The sequence below is a fragment of the Diadema antillarum genome, unplaced genomic scaffold (genome assembly GCF_040938485.1).
Source record: "Diadema antillarum isolate AM-2024a unplaced genomic scaffold, OU_Dant_1.0 seq00000675_RagTag, whole genome shotgun sequence".
NCBI classification, from domain to species: Eukaryota; Metazoa; Echinodermata; class Echinoidea; order Diadematoida; family Diadematidae; genus Diadema; species Diadema antillarum.
This window is the reverse complement of record NW_027271581.1, coordinates 989,813-1,010,047: the sequence shown is the minus strand read 5'-3', so window position 1 is coordinate 1,010,047 and position 20,235 is coordinate 989,813. Positions and strand designations below refer to the sequence as shown.

Here is a 20,235-nt window from a genome sequence, read left to right as displayed (position 1 = left end):
TTCTAATCAAGATATAGTGACGACCTTATAGATGACAATTTATACCAACAAACTGAAGACTAGAAAAAATACTCTAAATTAGTACGAGCGAGTGAGCCGAAGTTTGTATATTTCCACGTCATCATTAAGTTTTGTTATTATCTTGTTTGATTTGTTGTTGTTTTTTTGCCCCCCCCCCCCCGTATGTTCGAAACTGTTGGCGCCTTCTTTTGATCCAATTGGCTATCGCTTCAGAACGAAAGAAATTGCAGCCGCTGCTCCGTGAAACATTTTGCCTGCTAAATATAAACTGACATGAATGAACACAATAGACATTGTCATTTTGTCCACGTTATCATCACGTTTTGTTCTTACCTTCTTTTTTTTATATAAATTTTGGCGAGCGAACGCAGCGAGGGAGCCGAAAATGTTTGTATTTCAGCTTACAGAACATGGAATTCTTGTGTAAACACAATAACACAATAAACATTGTCATTTTGTCCGCGTCATCATCATGTTTTGTTTTTATCTTGTTTGATTTGGTTTTCTGCCCCCCCCCCCCCCACACACCATTCTCCCTCCCTTTCCGGGCGATTTGTGTTCTTCTTCTTCTTTTCTTTTCTTTTTTCTTTTTTTTTTCTTCTTCTTCATTTTTTTCTTTTTTTTTTCTTCTTCTTCGTTTTTTTTTTCGTTTTTTGCGCCCCCAAGGAGTGGCGCCCGGGGCACGTGCCCCCCTTGCCCCCCCCCCCCCCCTAGATACGCCACTGTTCTATAGTGATGTTGGGCTTGGGAGGTTTGGCGTCGGAGAGAGCTTGGGCGACTTTGAGTCGGATGTTGTCAGCTGCTGTCTTCGTGAGGAATCGGAGTTTAGGTTCAACATGTTGGATGATCTCCGAGAAAGGGACTTTCTTCGGAGCCACAGCAAAGTTCAGGCCCAGAGATAGGACGTTGCGTTCTGTGTCGGAGAGATGGTGCTGGCTGAAGTTGATGACGGTGTCCTTAGTGGCTTGGGGTGCTGGACGGTTATTTGGAGAATGGCTACTTTGGGAATGTAGTTTGTCGAATTTCCTGATTTGCTTGAGTCGGTTGGAAAGGAAAAACCTTGCGTGCAGAGTCGGCGCTAAGTGTTGTCACTTTCTGTAGGTCGTCTGGTAGACGTTCTTGGGAGAGCTGAGATTGAGAGGAGGCAACGGTTTAGTCAATGACGTGTAGTTGTCTTCTGGTGTAGGCGATGCGTTCACAGGTAAGGGCTGTCCTCGCTTGGTTTAGGACGCGATGAGCTTTCGGAGAGTCGATGGACGACTTCATTTGAAGGCCGGGGGGACGATATTGGAATCGCGGCATCGTTTGAGGAAGGCGAGGTGGTTGGTGAGCTTGGCGGCTTTGGATTGGCTGCTTTGGAGAAGTCTAGCGGTGCGTTGAGTAGGCTTCCCGTAGAGCTTGATCAGATGATTTTTGAAGAAAGGTGTTTGCATGGTGTTTTTATACATAAGATACACTCGGTTTGCGGTTCACCATGTGTAGTCCTTAGAAGGTCTGTTGGAATGACAGGAAAAAGGAAGAATGAAAGGTCAGAGAAGAGGTAGGAATTGAATGAGAGTATTCTTTCTGGAGTGAGTGTAGTCCTGAAAAGGACTGTGAACCAAAGAGATAGATGAGCTTAGGAAAAGACTCAACGTTTTGGACAGTTGACTGTCCGTCCTCACATGTACAGTACATTGTACAAAGGTTATGTTTAGTGCACAATAAATGCTCATTCAAAATATATTACAACAATGTAATTGACTGGGGTTATTGTGTGTGTGTTTGTTTGTTTGTTTGTTTGTTTGTTTGTTGTTGTTGTTGTTGTTTTCTTTGCAGATAACAATTCCGTGGTATCACTGGTGTGTACAGTATTAGCACGACTCTTATACACTGAAGCTCAGGAATAATTGTAACATTGTACTCACAATCACATACAAAATACAAGAATAGGAAAGTCATTGACAGATTTTTGTAACAAATACACGCTGTACATGCAAATAACCTTCAACCACAATTCACTTTTATTCGTCACAATCAGGGGCAGATCCAGCAACTCCGTAAAGAGGGGGCACAAGCACCCCTCCCCCATTTTTTTCCTTATCTCCACTAGTAAAGCATTTGATCTTTCTTCTTTTTTTTGCAGTTCCTCTAACACATAATCTCTATAGTTCAAATAAAATTCACATACTTACGATAAATTTTAAGTGTATTCTGCGATTTGTTTTTATATCAAGCATTTCTTTCTCTTTGCTAGTCTTTAACTTCTTTTGTTACTATAGTTGTTAATAATTGTTTGATGTTTAGATGTAGAAAACGTATAGGGCATACATCCCCCAAACGTACGCTAAACGTTCGCGAGAATGTCTCAAAAGGTACGCGAACAGTTTGCGATTACGTCGTAAAATGATCGGAAAAACTTCGCAGACTTCGCGTAACATACGCGAGACATTCTCCGAAGTTTCGGAGTCTGTTTGGGGTTTCACGAACATTTTGCGAACATCGCGCGTGTCTTGCGAAGGTCTTGCGCATATGACGAAGCTTTAAAGACACTTTCGAGAACAATTCACGAGCAAATCCCGACTAAGTGTGCGGAAAAGGTTCGCAAAAAATTTCAAACTTTTTTGAAATTCTCGCCGAAGTAAAAACGACATTCGCGAACAATTGACGACGCTTCCGAACCCTCACGTTTGTTTGGCGATCTTTTGTAGACTAAAATGCGAATGCTGGATTTTGCCATTCGCGTCATTCGCAAATCGTTCGCGTGCTCCGTGAAATCCCACCCTTACAGTTTGTAGATCTGTGTACAGCAGCAAATGCATATTTTGTCTTGATTGCATATCATTTGTATTCCACAGCATTGGTGTCGGATTCCAAAGTTCAGTTGCAAACCAGCTGCCAAATAATAAGCATCAGTCGTCTGTGTCTCCATGACGCATTTCTTCCTCTTGCTGTGTCCAGTTCTTTGCGATGTAGTCACCTGTGGAGTAACCTGGGGGCACTATAAATTTCTTAGTGGGACGGGAGCTGTCTTCTTTTCTCTGTTTTCATTTTGACGGAAAAGAATACCAGGAGAATAACGCTTGTTTGTGATATGAAAACATGAATGACAACACCAGGAGAATAACGTTTGTTTGTGATATAAAAACATGAATGATAACACACAAACTGCACTCAAAACAAATTGATTTTCCATATCTCACCATGAGGTAGAGAGGAAAATAGTCCAAATATAAGTTAGTCTGATCGAAAGGAGTAAGAAAAGAATTTGATCAACATCTGATAAAAATAGGGAAGTTACGAAATTGTGAAGTTTAGCCAATTTCTCATTGAATTAATATGAATATGCAAATGAGTGAGCTAATGGTGTCATCACCTGATAAATGATCTTGTACAGAAATATGACGAATAAAATTTGTCTGGTCTAAAAGAATCAAAACAGAATGTTATTCCTGGTTTAGATAACTTCAGAAAGTTAGAAATACAATTTATCGGGCTTTTAGACGGGGGCATAAATTTCTAAATTTTAATGTGGCCACTATATGGCAAGTTGTGAAGGGATGACCTAATCACGTCACTAAAATAAATTGGCTCTTCAAGAACTATTTCCTGAAAGATCATAGAAATTTCAAAGTGTCATAATCTAGAATTATCTTCCTAATGTTCATCTGATCTTGACCTAATTTTAGATTGTGCTAAGAAAATGTTACTCCTTTTCGGACTAACTCTCAACTGGATCGGAATTCCATTCTAAAGAAAAATATTGCATGTAGTTACTAGCTTAAAAAAAAAATGAGAGACACATAGGAAAAAAGGAAGGGGAGATCTGAGAAATATTAATGGATCTAAAGTTAGGCAAAGTGACAACTAAATATACATCAATTTCAGTAAAATTTAGCAAGTGTATAAGAGAAGTTATTTTTAGCACAATATTAACTGCTGTTCAGTTAATTCTCACAATTTAAGTATATATGTCATTCCTGTAAGAGTAATAATTGTTGTCTGAAGGTAATGACACAGTATTTAATGTATATAATCATGCAACAAGAAAGCACTTCCAAAAACCGATTGGTCATTGAAAGTAAAGAAAACACACCACTTGACAGAGAAACCAATGATCTAGACCGTGGTAGTTATGCAGAAAGCATTGCCCACTTACTGAGGAAAACAAGGGGAATGAGTTCAGAAGAGACTTGATGGAGTGCAACGTCCCGAGATCTTTCTCCGCCGTGTTGACGAGGTCTTCATATGCCACAACATTCTTCCTCACCACGACAACGCGGAACTCCTGTGTGAAACATGTGACTTGATTAATGTATTAATACTACCAATTTTCAGAACACACACAAACACACAGACAAAAATATATAATAGGAGCACTCCTTTCAAACCTTAAATACCAGCTCTGAGCATAGTCAGCTCACCAGTGTGGTAAAGAAATAATAAATCCTATCATATTTTACTTTCCGTATTGCTTTGCTGAAAGAATTATCAGATAAAAAATGACAATATACAAACGTATCACTAAATGTCACATAATCGATATATCATATAGTGCTGTATTTCACTGACTGCGATGAGAAAGTACCCGGATATTCAGCACTGTGCACATCTTGCCTAAAAGCAAAACAGCATCAAACAAATATTCAACACTTTCCGAGAGAGACATATCCTGCATATCATAATGTTCATTTTTCAGTAATAACAGTGGTCGACTTCTGGTATGCTTATTATGCTCCATTTCTTGTATCTTCACACCACCCAAGAATAAATAAAAAAAAAGAATAAGTACAACGTAATTTTTATTGTGAACTATCCTGATGGACATATGGCAGTTCAAACAGAATATGACCGCAATACATTTCTCGGGAATATTTCTCTTGGCGACTGTCACATTGGTTTTATACTTCCATATGAAACTTCGTGGCATGATAGACTGAATTAATTGCTCAATTACAATGGAAAATAATAAATTCCTATACTTAATTACAGTAATTTGTAGTGCAATACAAGCAGCAGCAAATGTATCACTTCAGCCATTACACTGAAAAAAGGCCACACAATTGACACAAAACATCAAATCGTTATTTGAAAACTACCACAAGGTCTGAAAACACTGATAAAAAACATCGAACAACAATAAATGAATTGGAGATGAGACCTTATTGGATTTCCAAACAGCATTTTTTCCCCAGTACGAGTATGTTTAAACTGCATTGACGTTGTTCAATTATTGAAAGAATTACTATGCTTACATCAGGCAATAATCTTTTGAAAATTATGATGAAGGTACACCAGTACCGAACAGAGTTATAGTAAGAATGAAAGGGACACATCGACACTATGAATAAGTCTTTGTTTCAGTACGTCTAGTTGGTCAATTTTCTTGAAGATGGAATCCATTTCCATGGCTTTGGAGTGTATTTCTGGGAGGCTTCTGTTGAAGGCAAGAGATGTGTCTGTTCGAACCTGAAATAAAAGGAGGGGGTGAAGAGAAGTTTTTAAGTTCTAATTGATAAGGTTGAATGAACAGCGAATAGTTTAAGGATATCTAAAGAAATGATCAATCAAGTTCAAGCAAGCATAAGTTTACAATGCATCAACATTAAATGAATGTGAATGCAACAATTGCAAACTAATGTTGCACAGTTTGTTTGTTTATTTGTTTGTTTGTTTTTCCTTTATTTCCCATTCTCATAGTGAAAAGAGATGATTGAAAATATGCTGACAATGATGATAATGATAATAATAAAGAATGTAATTATGACAATAATAATTAGTACTATTATCATCATTATCATTATCATTATAACAAGGAGTCAGAGTAACAGACAGAGAAGAGCACAAATAGAAGCAATCTGTCAGGATGAATTTTAAAGGGGGGTTGTAAATGAAAGATCCAACAATTACCAAAAAGTAACTCCCCCCTCCCCCAAGAAAAAAAATGCAAAAAATAAATAAAGCAAAAACACCTGGAAAAACATGAAAATATGATAGGATGGAAAATGACAAAGTAAGGTACTTTATAAACTACACTAACTGCACAAATAGCTACATGCAGAGAATTGTTTTCCCTTTGTACATTTTGCTGCTTTAAGAGGATAATGAATTGAATAGATGAAGTAATGAATTAGACCTGAAATAGTTCTGGATAAAGATCAATGAATGTAGGGATTCAATGAATATATTAAGGATAAGTTGTAAGAGTTACAAAACAGAGCAAAAACTTGTGAAGTACATGATTTAACCCGTTGAGGACGGGTCCTGAATATACTCGGACAGGTGTCTATGGGAAATGCGTGTTGTAGCAAAATCAGTCCGTCCTAAACGGGTTAACAAATGACTGAACAGACATGATAATCTAATAGACTGAAATCAAAGAGCCACAATCTATTTTTTTTCTCCTAATCTCGGGTTTTTTTTTTTTTCTAGGCCAGTGTAGTACACATATTAGACAGTTGATGGCGTAACTATCAGTGTGTGTTTGGTGGCAGTGAGTAAGCTTGCTATACTCACCATATCTACAACTGCCCGGAACTCCTCAAGTTTCGTCAGCATTTCCTCAATCTCTTCTTCCAGACGCCTACTCTGTCCATCCACAAACGAGATACAGACAAATAAATGAGACAACTTAGAAGTTTTCTCATAAATTCAGCCATGTGGAAAAAGAGGAGAGAAATATTTTAGAAGAAAATGCACAAAATATAGACCAACAAAATCCACTTTTAACAAAGACTCAGACATTTACGTAGAGGCCTAATGGTGATGATCTTTGGAAAGGCACCTTTTGTCTTGCAGTCCCTGGTATTTTGGAGGGGACTTGTTCCTTTAAAATTATTGCTGTCGGTCCTGTCTGTAGATGTTCTACTGGTAACTTGTGGTGTTAGCTTGCTCATAAAACATTGAAATATGGTCACATAAAACTGTTCCAACCAAAGAATATCAGACTTTTGAGAAGGCAACTAACAGGGCCGAGCAGGTAACTTGTGGTGGTGGCTTGCTCATAAAACATTGAAATGTGGTCACATAAAACTGTTCCAAACAAAGAATATCAGACTTTTGAGAAGGCAACTAACAGGGCAGAGCATTCAAACAAATGACTGAAATTAGAAGATTCAATCAGCCTATATATCACATGAAGTTTGAAGGCGACCAGCTACGAGCGGCCAACTAATGATGAAAGGGATAAATATCCCTAACTACAGTACACTTTATATATTTTAATAACAGAGCATACTGTCACTCTCTCACAACAGAATCACATGATCACGAGTCTCAAATTTTATCATCATTCTCACACTCGTTGACTTTGTGGTATATTTTGAATAGTTTTTACAGTACTTATCTTAAAAAGCAAATGCCGAAGTTTCTTAAAGGAGAATACATTTCTTGTAAGACAGAGTAAAGCAATGTTTGACTAAAAATAAATCACCCACAAAGAGAAGCTCGCACGCCCCTCCCCCCCCCCCCCCCCCCCCCCAGCAGGTCAGGGTCCAGCATAGACAGAAAGATCCGTCTGTCCGGAGGAGTCTTTTATTTTTATTGACGTTATCACTCTCCGAGGAGGGGATCCGTGAAGCCAGACGCAGTCCCCACGGCACAAATCCCCGACGACCAGATACAGACCGATCTTTCGGTCAAAGGCCCAGCAGGGCCCAGACAGGGTAGAGCCCTGCTGCTGGGCTGTCGCTGTACACAAGTGTCGCGACCGTGCTGGCGCACGGGGCGGGGACGCTACTGTGTCTGGTCGGGCTCGCAACGCAACGCAATTCGCCGCATTCGTCAGAACCACGCAGTCAACACAAAATGCAGTGTAAACTCTCTAAAAAAATCGAGTGAAAACATTCACTCTTAAAGGAGTGAATACAAAAAAGAGTGAATTTAGAGTGAAATTGGAGTGCATTTTGAGTGAAAATGCTCATTTTCACTCATTTTGGAGTGACCTCAGGGATCACTCGAAGATTTGGGAGTGATCCCTGAGGTCACTCCAAAACGAGTGAAAATGAACATTTTCACTCAAAATTCACTCCAATTTCACTCTTAATTCACTCTTTTTTGCATTCACTCCTTTAAGAGTGAATATTTTCACTCGATTTTTTTTTAGAGAGTATGGGACTGCATCAATATAGAGACCACCGATGTAGCTTGACCTGGTTATAATTACCTCTTTCTCTGGTTCAACTCGAAGATATGCTACAAACGAAGAAGCGACTCGATCAACACATTCATCTGCAGACAAATGGTTGTCAGAAACTGTTGGCATTTCGCCATTTCGACTGTAGTGTTTAATAGTCTTCCCACTGTTGTCGAGGAATTCTCCGAAAAAGAAAGCAATGTCCGCTATGCCATTCATTGCCAAAAACAGGGTTGCCAAGAGAATTATATCGGTGAAACCAAGCAGCCTCTTCACAAGCAGCTATGACATCGAAGATCAAGGACTTTTGCCAACAATTGTCATTCGGCCGTCTTTTGCCATCTGAAGACTGCTGAACATAAACTTCAAAGATAAAGATGTGTTCATTCTAGACAAAGTGTCTCGGTGGTCTGGGATGCCGTCTTTGTCAACTCCGATAACCCCATCCTCAACAAGGGTATATAAGGGGACTGCGTCTCATCTTCTCCCGGGTGTACGGCTCTTGGTGAAAGCGTATTTAAGGCATTTTTTGTCTCCCTGTCCACGCTCTGTCTGTCTGTCTGTCTGTTCACATGTCTCCCTCTCGTTCAAGTTGCCCGCGTGGTGGACTCCTCCGATATTGTGGATGTGGGAGAAGACAAAAAATGTCACTGAATACTATAAATGTCCAAGAAAGAGAAAAAAGTAGCAGTAACGATTTGCTCATTGTAGCATGAAAGACCACCTAATATACATTTTTTCGTGTTGCCCAATCATTATATGAAATAGGCGGATTGCGCCTATCAGCCGTCCTTGATTAAAGGAAACCGAAACCCAAAGAAAAATTTGATTGAGCGAAACCAGCAACATTTAGTAGAACACATCAGTGAACATTTTAGGAAAATCGGACAATCAATGCAAAGGTTACGAAATTTTAAAGTTTTGGTGTTGGAACTGGAGACAGCTATAGGTTATGGCGTCATGTGTGGAAACAATACAAAGAAAATATAAAGGAAATTCCACAAAAATTATTTCTTCATGAAAATAACATATTCCATCAACTTGATACTGACAAATGTTAAGGGTAGCGGTTATTCCCCCAGCTTTCTGAAAGCGGTTAGTCAAAGTGCTGTTTTGATCTATATAAAAGAGCATTTTTTTGGTGGAATCCTCCTTATATTTGCTACGTTATTGTCCACACATGATGTCATAACTCCCAGTAATCACCTCATCCAGCGGTTCCAACACCAAAATCTTAACAATTCATAACTTTTGCGTCGATTGTCCGATTTTCCTCAAACTTTCACTGATGTGTTCTACTAAATGTTGCTTATTTCACCCATTCCACATATTTCTTTGGGTTTTGGTTTCCTTTAACCAAGGATGGCTGATAAGCGCAATCCGCCTATTTCATATAATGATATGGCAACATTAAGAAATGGATATTAAGTGGTCTTTCATGTTAGAATGGATAAATAGTTACTGCAACTTTTTTTTCTTTCTTGGACATTAGTGTATTCGGTGCAATCGTCTTCTTCCACCTCCATCGTAGTCCTTCAGGGCCTCCCTATATATCGGAGGAGTCGTTCACGCGGACAACTTGGACGAGAGGGAGAGAGATGGAGACAGGCAGGCAAACAGACAAACAGACAGACAGACAGATCGTGGACAGGGAGACAGAAAATGCCTTGAAAACGGGGTCTTTGGACAGTTCATAATTTTCGGACATTTTGTTATCTTGAACACTTCGTCATTTCGGACACACTTTGGCCGACTTCCATCATCTTCGGAAATATGTCACCTTTGGATATTTTACCACCTTCGGACACTTTGACCCCCTCGGTACCGCAAAGATTTGGTGAAAGTTATCGCAGCTGAGCTGACAGTGCACTAAATTTTGTCTGCGGACACTTCATCATCTTGGAACACCTTGTCATCTTTCGGATACTTCATCATGTTCGATGTGAAGAGTTTGTTCGCAAAAACCGATAAGTCCATTTTTGAAGATTTTGAAGTACGTTCTCTGTCATAAAGTACAAAATAATACCTTTTAAATGATATATTGGTCACTACATATAGAGGTACATTTTTGAAGTTATGGTTAAAAGAAGCAAAAATTTTATCATTTTCCTTATTTTTCTTGACCTTTAATCGCAAATATCTCCATTTGGTAAATATGGACTTATCGCTTTTTGCGAACAAATTCTTCATATTAATTTCAACGCACGTGCAATAAAATTCCTTTACCGTTGTTTATCAAATCAGGTCTTACTTTAAACGATAACGAGTGTGATAGGAACAGTGCAACTCCGCCCCCTCGTCCGCATTTTCTATCAGAACGGACAACAGAATATTCATCAATGTTATATAAAGGGGCAGATTTGTTGTTAAGCCATGTTTCTGTAACACCAATAACTGAGAACTTCATATCTATCGCAGACAACAATAATTGCATATTTCATAATTTCTTTAAAGACTGCGAGAATTAATGTGTAATATGCATGCTGAAAAAAAAAGTTCATTATTAGAAAATTCAGAATTGAACTCGTCAGGTAAATAATGTCGACATTGGACATTTTGATATGTACGTAAATTAAGTTCATCATTTTGGTTCTTTCAAATAGAAATATCACACACACTTAAATAGGCCTGCAGTATACACACATAATTACAATATGCGCATACAAATATATCTATAAAGAAATATAGTGTTATATCAAGGAGGTTCGAGAAATGGAGTCACAACAGTCTTATTCGTTTTGATCCCATGCTTGAAGCCGCCACCAAAAATATTTGAAGTATGTGTCAAACTGGATCTGCCCCCCCCCCCCCCCCCCCCACCCGATAGGATGAAAATGAATTCACGTCTCATTGCATAATGACCAGCCACTGTCTATAAGGAAGATAAGATATGTCTTTATGATGGTAATTACTTTTCGCTATCCCTACTTACAAACGATGGGCGGTAAACAATGGTAAAGACACGGGGGTGCGCGAATAGAAATTGCTCAAATATTGCTAAAATAGATATCAAAATTACTCGACTGTACGTGTCTGTACGCTAATCTGACATATCAATTTATAAAGAACTATACTTGAAGATGATACCATATTAGTTTCATTTGTCGGAAATAATCAGAAAAGTGATAAAACCGGCTTTCCAGAGGGTAAAATTTCAAACACTTTCACAAATTACAGTTCAGATTTACACTTTTCACATATTTTCGAACGGATTTGACTTTTGTTTTATATACTTTATCATTAGGTGAAATTTAATTTCAACTGATATAATTATAAACGAGCAGCATATACCCGATATTATGTTAGCGTTAAAAAGGAATCTTCAGATTGCTCAGAAAGATGGCGGTTTCAAGCATCGAACATCAAAGGCACAAATTTACCTGAGGAATTCATTTGTCCATCCATAGAAAACTGACAGCTGATTGAATAATTATAGTCAGTTGTAACGCCATCTCTCGAACCTCCTGGGTTATATTGTGATAGCGTCATAGAGTGAAATATTGAGCGTTTATGTGTATCTGTCTGTCTGTTTGTGTCTTTTTGTGTGGGTGTGTGTGTGTGTGTGTGTGTGTGTGTGTTTTGTTTTGTTTTTTCTTGCGCTAATTACGCAAGAGGAAGACTGCAAATCGACGCCACAAGACCTAAAGAGCAATACTCCTATTAGTAACTTCCTCTGACTTTATTTCCTTTGTCGTACAAGTACATTTCCTTCATTGCATATATCAGCATTAATTAATTTCACATGTAGCAGCTATCATACATTTCCACACCGGTTTACCCAAACGCACGCACGGAGAAGTTTGCGTTGGAAAATTCCAGTTCAATTATCCCCAAGGATCACGTGGTTTTACCTCTTCCTCGCAGTGAGCTGTTACGGTGCTGGGGTTCAGCCAGATCGAATTGGGCACCACTTAGAGGAGGAGATCGTCAAAACCTTGTCCGACTTTATTTAATAGTATTCCAGATTTAGCGTGGAAGTTAAGTCAGACATTTGCTAGATTTAGATTGTGAGTCCAATGTCCCCTTGCTGAAATACTTCACCAATAAAATGGTAAGTTAATTTCGAATTCGTGCACGGGCCGTGTATAATGTGTCCTTTTCATTCAGCTTGGGGATTTATGGTGAAGATTATTTATTTTGCAGCATATGTCCACCTGTTCATTCTAAAATATGAACTCGGGCTTCACGAGAAGGAATATACAGACACTATATAGTCCTACAGTGGAGCACAATAGGGAAGGTTGATTGACACCTTCGGGGAAAAAAACCCCAGACAATTTTGACTACATTGAAACTGATAACATGAACATTGTATATACATATGAAATCATTGCAGATATATGAAATTAAGATGATCAAGTTCCGACTTCAGGCCAAGAATTATCTGTCGTTAAAAATGTTATCCATTACAATTGCTATCATTATGATTATAATTATCATTATCATCATCATCATCATCATCATTATCATTATAATCATTATTTTGATCTCTGTTCAGCAACAGCTCTTCGACTGGACCCTGTTATTCACGATCACTATGTGCGTGTGCAGCATAGCAGGTGAGTTGTATTTCCACAATATTTTGACAATAACATGTCTATTTGAACAACATTCAGATCTGAAAATTTTCTCTTCGGGAACATGGCCAATTACGTCATCAAAATAGCTGCGTAAAAGCACCTAGTTCACCTTAATTCCTGTAATTGTTATATAATATGCTTATACTATTAATAGATGTTATAAACATTTCCCACTTTTGATCCTTACAAGTTCAAAAACCATTATATCAGATAACACTGGCATATGAGCAGTGGCTGAAGAGTGTAGAATTTTGTTGGAGGGAATTTAAAAATGATAGCATGAGTTGGTTTCATTAAAATATTTATTCTAAAGTTAGGTTTCAGATTTTGCGCTGTTTTCAACCCTCTGTACAAATTTTGATTTTGCACTGGGGGCAATGGGCAGGGGCCATGGAACGTTTTTTACTGTGGGGGGATGTTCCCCCCTCCCACGGGGAGAACTTTCTGCATTTTGATGTTGTAAATGGTGCAAATTGATGCATCTTTTTGCGTTTTTTATCGACTTGAACCCCCCGCTTAGACGCACCGGCGTAGCCTGGATAATGATCTTGTGAAATGGGGGGGGGGGGGGGAGGGGCGGTTACTATGCGAGGGAACGAAGCGACCGAGCCCGAGCAAGGGGAGGGAACGGGGGGGGGGGGGGGAGGGTGTAGGAGGGGGTGTTCCCCCTCCCACGGTGAGAACCTTTTGCATTTTGATGTTGTATAAATGGTGCAATTTGATGCATGTTTTTGCGTCTTTTATCGACTTGAAACGACCCTACTTGTAGCACGATATTTTGATGTGGATTATTATTGAACAATCTGCCTATATAGTGGTAGCGTTTGAATAAACTTTTTGTATTGATTTATTGTTACATTTAATTTCATGTACGTTGTCTGTTAAGCAATCAGTCAGAAAAGACATGCACAAGAGGGTGTACAAAAGGGATATTTCTCCTCCCACACGAAGGTGATTTTGCATTTTCAGGCCTGAAATTCCGCGATCTGGTGCAAACTTTTGGTGCAATACTTGGAATTTTTTCTAGCTCCCCTCCCCCCCCCAAAAAAAAAAATCAAATTAATGGAAATAATTTGGACTTTTCTTCAGGAAAGTGTTAATAGCAAAATCGCAGTATTTAGCTCTTATTCCGCGTGTGCATCATCTGTGTGTATGTACAAAGTGTAATGAGGTAGAGGGGCAGGGTGTGGGAGGGGGATGCCCCCTCCCACTCGACGGAGGTTTTGCGTTTTTAAAATCAAGATACAGCGATCTGAAGCACACTTTTTGTGAGAAATTCGGGTAGTGTAATTTTCCCCCGATTTTTCCCATTTCTTTCTTTCTTTTTTTTTTCGATCCAAAAGTGTGTGTGTGTGTGCCCCGTTCCGCGGCCCCTCATGGGTATGTATGGGACTGTGCGATTAACACCCAGACAATGGTCCTTAACAATGGCCAGGATTGGAATGCTCTTTACATTCATGAGAAATTCCACTATCACAGATAGTCTTTATTCATCCTGAAATGTGCATGGAAGCACCTGAAAACATGTGCTTATTTTTTTATGCACATGCATTTTACCCTTTACCATGAATTCAGACGAGCAGTGCCCAGGGCAATCCATCATGAATTATCAATAAAGCATTCATGTGCCTTGGAGCAATTGTCCAGAAGCCTGGTTAGCAGAGCTCTAAAATGGTGGTATTCGTGGTATTCATGTTTATTGTTCAGGGTCATTGTAAGCACACACTCACATACACATCACTGGTTCTTGTGTGAAGTTCAATTTTGTACAGAGGGATCAAATTTGATCAAAATCAGGAACTTAAAGGGACTGTGCAGTACTGGTTGAGGTAGGGATTCATGTCTTGAACATTCTTAAGTGAGATAATGAGTAACCTCTTATAAAATATGAAAGAGCACGTAATTTTAAGAAGGATTCAACGTTTATTTGATAAAAATTGGTTTTCAAATGGCTGAGATATCCAAAAAAAGTTATAATAATAAAAGGCGACATGCCACAACTTTATTAGGATCTCTTTGTTTCACCTTGTTTTTGGATATCTCAGCCATTTCAAAACCGATTTTCATCACATAAACTTTTGATACCCCTTAGAATTGAATGCTCTTTGACATCTCAAAAGAGTGGTTTCTGAATATCTCGCTAAACGTTAAAAGCTAAATCCTCACCTCGACCAGAACTGTACACACCCTTTAACTTTAAAATTAATCATGGATTTAACGAAATTGATTCATGCTCTCATATTCAAATCACCTCCAACTAAAGTGTACAATATGACAGTGTTATCTGATGTGTAGTTTTTTAACTATTAAAGGGACATTCCGGACGATTTTCATAATTTCACATCATGTAGTACATAAATCAACAGCTCCATGTATAGATTCGTGGAATCTGTTGTGGTCCTTGAGCAGAGAAACCAATAAATTGATAATCTTAAACAAATTACACTGAACAGTGTCGATGACATCAGAGCCTCATATATTTCAGAAATGTAACAGTGCAATTCCATTATAATACCACTTGCTCAACAAGTTCACCTGTGAAGAATCTAGGCATGCCTTCTTCTTTTGTTCTGCTTCCTTGAGCCCCAACTTATGCATTCTTACGGTGAGGCTGCCATGTCATCATCCTTGTTCATTGCAATTTGTTATAAATTTTGAAAACATTCTCATTCCTCATCCCAATCACTATAAATTCTGAAACTCTGTACTCAGTTTAACTGATTTATAGTTTTTCAAATGTAAAAGTCTGAAAATCATCCGGAGGTCCCCTTTAAGGATCAAAAGTGGATATTTTTTTTTGTAACACCTATACAGTATAAACCTGGAGTCTGTGTGTGTGTGTGTGTGTGTGTGTGTGTATGCGTGAGCTTTTTTTATTTTTATTTTTTGGATGACTTAATTCATAGTACGTATTCCATAACTTCCGAGGCTCCCGGGTCAGCTTCAACCTTATATCATACACTTTGCTTTCCCCTGAACTAGTTGTGTGAAAAGACACCCAGCCCTGTTACTGTGACAACGCCATCCACGCTGCAAAAACAATTAAAAATACAGTGTTTTTCGTTAATTACTGGCCTAGAGATGTGTAATCAAAATGAGGTGTCGTGATGTTCAGCTTCGCGTAGTCATGATCCAGCTTATAGAGCCTTTATCGTCTTGATAATAAGATAATAAGAATATGATAATGAGGTTACCTTAATCCAGGGTAGCCTCTTAAGTGTTGGCACTGCTCTACCAGGCGCCCGAAGGCGGCAATTTTCCACCGTTGCCAGATACCCATTTATATACCTGGGTCGAGAGGGACGTGATGGGTAAAAACATCTTTTCCAAGGAAGTATATGATCTGGATGGGATTCGAACTGGGATCTTCCAATTGGGACTCTTAACATTCTTACCCACTATACCAGATCGCCCCTAGTTATTTTTATTGTCAATATTATCAATATTAGTAGTTACAAAGCAATATTGTAATACAACAAATAGTTTATGAGAAAAGTGCTTATTCTTTCTTAAATAAAAAACGAAGGAAACAGTATTAACTTTTATGGTATCTGACGTATTCAAGTTTGTATTGTCACCATAACAACAAGTTAAACTACGTACACAATGAGTAAAACCTTCTTGAATCTGCCCCCTTCTCATTTAAAATGTGCATTATACACCAAGGTTGAGTATTTTTCTCATTTTCATGATAAAATATGTTGTTCCTTAAATAGCATCCTTTTGTCTTAGAATTCAATCTACGCGAAAGATTCAATACTTTTTTTTTACTCTTTATTACGAGTCTCGATCTACAGTATCTCAGAAAAAAAATATATATTTTAACTATCTAGGCATTGCTCAGATTTTTAGATTTTGAATGTCATGCTTTTAACAATCAATTTTTATCACATTATGAGCACAATAACGTACTAGTATTGACACTGATGTCATCTCTTCACATACTATTACTTTTGATTTGTATATATATGTATAAACAAAACTATGTTGTCTAGAATGAATAGCACTACAGTTCCAAGCTAGAATTAATCTTTACATATACTTGTTTTACCAAAGTTGTTGATGACAAGCAAAGCCGGAAATTAATTGTTTGTCTGTTTGAATCAGTAACTGGAGATATAGAATAATATTGGTTGTTTTTTTTTTCAACATAGAACAATATTTCGATAAATAGGGTATATGTAAATCTTACGTAATGTGACATTCTTGGCAAAATAATGGCAGTCATCATTATCTCATTATTAAGTTTGGTATTTTTTTTTCACTGAAAGTGCTTTCTTGATTTTCCATCCTTCTTTTAACGCTAACGAAATTTTTGTTGAGGACTACTTCATTATTGCCCTTATAATTTCGCCATGATTTCTACCTTATGCCTTCTATTATGGATACATTGAATATGGGGCTTTCCTGTCTAACAAAATGTGTTTGCTGTAACATGTTCTTGCAATACGAGAATCACGCCGAGAAGATGCAGAATACTGCGTCTTTGAATCAATGTGAGTGTTCAAAAAAAAATAGGAAAGAAAAAAGAACACCAAGAAAACGCCACACGTAGCGATTTTGAGGTGCCCGGTCAACTTACTGGCTATGTTACGTAGGACCTACATGCTAATGTAGTCTTTATTATTTTTTTAATCATGTTATACAAAATAAGAATACCATCTGAACTCCGTTGATGGTACGTTGTGTCACGATCACATCAGACTATAGCGGATACATTATATCAATAGATGCTATTGTTTGTGTGTTTCCATTGTTCCTTATTCCACGTTGTAACAACTACACCGTAAACCCAACAGGAAATAGAATAAGTAAATTGTCGAATATAGCAAATAATACAATTAGACATAACTTTTGAAACATGAGGAATCTACACAGAAGCATTGCTTGTAATGTTGTAGGACATATATTCCCAGATACTGATTTGAGATTTACTAAAAAGTATTCAAAAATTGAAAGGAATGACAAATCATGAAGTAGGGAAATACAAATGTCGAAGAACGCCCAGGAAGAATAGAGTTTAAACCTAAATTAATTAAGAGATTGGGAGTCAATTATTTCACTATCCAGGTCATTCCAGAATTTTGGTCCTATGGTAGTTATATTGTTTTTTAGAGCAGCTACAGTATGTACAGGAGAAAGATGAAAAGAATTGTTTTTGTCTCGTAGAGTAAGAATATAGACTTTACTATTTCTAACGAACATCGATGAAAACACGGCTAGGAGATTACCTGTATCTAACTAATACATAAATGATCCAATATTGAAGAGATACAAATCCTTGATCTAGAGGGCTCTGCTGGAAGAAACATAAGGCAGGGCTCCACACTAACTTTTATTTTTGGTGGCCCAATCGGGCCACCAAAATCATTGATCTTTATTTTTTAATGGCCCGAAAGTAAAATCTGGTGGCCCGAAAAAAATCAAGAAAAACATAAGAAAAACTAAATCGGTCCTACTAAATATAGACAAATAAATATCAAGTATTACTGAAATGATACATGTAGCCATGTCTAAAATAAATGAACAGAAAATTCAATCATCTCACCATTATATTCTGAGTTCTAAGATTTAGCAAATAGGCTTTTAGATTATTATAAAAGTTGATGCCTGTTTAGGTGGTCAAAACTTACGTTTCAAATGATAAAGTGGGAGCATTTGCAGACATTTGTAAACATCCGACATTTATTTGTTTTGGCATTGTAAAGAGCCGAAAGTTACCGTTATTCATTTCTGATTGTAAAAGCAATCATCCAACATTTACTAGTATTTTAACACCTTACAGAGCCGAATGTTACCATTAATCATTTTCAAACGTAAAAGCAAACAACTGACATTCATTTAGCATCTTACGGAGCTGAATGTTATCCTTATTCATTTCTGAACGTGAAAGCAAACATCCGCTATTTATTTTAGCATCTAACTGAGCCGATCGATACCGTTAATCATTTCCAAATATAAAACCAACAATCTGATATTCATCTTAGCATCGTACGGAGCAGAATATTACCGTTATTTATTTCCAAATTTAAAAGCAAACATCCGACATTTATTTTATTATCGTACGGAGCCAAATGTTATTGCTGTCCACTTCTGAAAGTAAAATGAATCATCTGACAATTATTTTAGCATCGTAAGGAGCCGAATGTTACTGTTTCTCATTTTTGAACGTCAAGGCAGACATCAGACATTTACTTTACCATCAAACGCAGCTGAATGTTACTGTTATTCATTTCGAAATGTACACGTGTAATAGCAAATATCTGACATTAATTTTAGCATCGTATGGAGCAGAATATTACTGCTATTCACTTCCGAACGTAAAAGCAATCATCTGACATTTATTTTAGTATCTTCCGGAGCCGAATGTTATTGCTATTTACTTTCGAAAGTAAAAGCAAACATCCGACATTTATTTAATCATCGTACGGGGTTGAATATCATTGTTATTCATTTCCGAACGTCAAAGGGATCATTCGACATTTATTTTAGCATCTTCCGGAGTTGAATGTTATTGCTATTTACTTTCGAACGTGAAAGCGAACATCCGGCATTTATTTTATTATCGTACGGAGTGGTATATTATTGTTATTCATTTCCGAACGTCAAAGCAAATATCCGACATTTATTTTAGCATCTTCCGAAGATGAATGTTGTTGCTATTTACATTCGAACATAAAAGCAAACATCAGACATTCATTTTATCATCGTATTGAGTTGAATATTATTGTTATTCATTTCCGAACATCAAAGGGATCATTCGACACTTAATTTAGCATCTTCCGGTGCTGAATGTTATTGCTATTTACTTTCGAATGTAAAAGCAAACATCCGGCATTTATTTTATCATCGTACAGAGTTGAATATTATTAGTATTCATATCCGAACGTCAAAGCAAACACTCGACATTTATTTCAGCATCTTCCGGAGCCAAATGTTATCCAAAAATCAAATATCTGACATTAATTTTAGCACCGTACGGAGCTGAATCTTATCGTTATCCATTTCCAAAAGTATAAGCAAACATTCGACATTTATTTTAGTATCATACGGAGTCGAATATTACCGTTATTCATTTCCAAAATTAAAAGCAAACATCTGACATTTATTTTAGCATTTTACGGAGCCGATTGTTACCGCTGTCCATTTCCAAAAGTAAAGGCAAACATCCGACTTTTTGGTGGCCCAATCGGGCCACCAAAATCTTCATTTCTGAAATTTGGGTGGCCCGACGTGCGTTTTTGGTGGCCCCGGGCCACCGGGCCACCGTTAGTGTCGAGCCCTGCATAAGGTATCATAGTGTGTTCCAGAAATGTTGAAATTAATTATCCGCGTGGCTCTTGCCTTTATCAATAGTCGGGAATTTCAAGTCTTGATTTAGTGCAGCTTCCCTATGCCAGAGTTCAATGACCTGCATAAGGCAATAAAATACAATGAATGCAAAATATGCTTATGAAAATACTCCTTTATCTTTAACATAACACCTACATTTTTTGATAGTGTGACTGTGATAATATACCT

General features: G+C 37.7%; 1 protein-coding gene across 1 annotated transcript; it reads right to left on the bottom strand.

Moving 5' to 3' along the window:
• Window positions 1–2,912: 2,912 nt before the first annotated feature.
• Window positions 2,913–8,263, bottom strand: LOC139736991 (biogenesis of lysosome-related organelles complex 1 subunit 4-like). Its single transcript, XM_071647665.1, has 5 exons — window positions 8,165–8,263; window positions 6,517–6,588; window positions 5,368–5,469; window positions 4,160–4,288; window positions 2,913–3,041 (listed from the first exon to the last, which is right to left on the bottom strand). Exons 1-5 carry the CDS (start codon window positions 8,261–8,263, stop codon window positions 2,913–2,915), a joined length of 531 nt encoding a protein of 176 aa, XP_071503766.1.
• Between the last annotated feature and the right edge of the window lie 11,972 nt (window positions 8,264–20,235).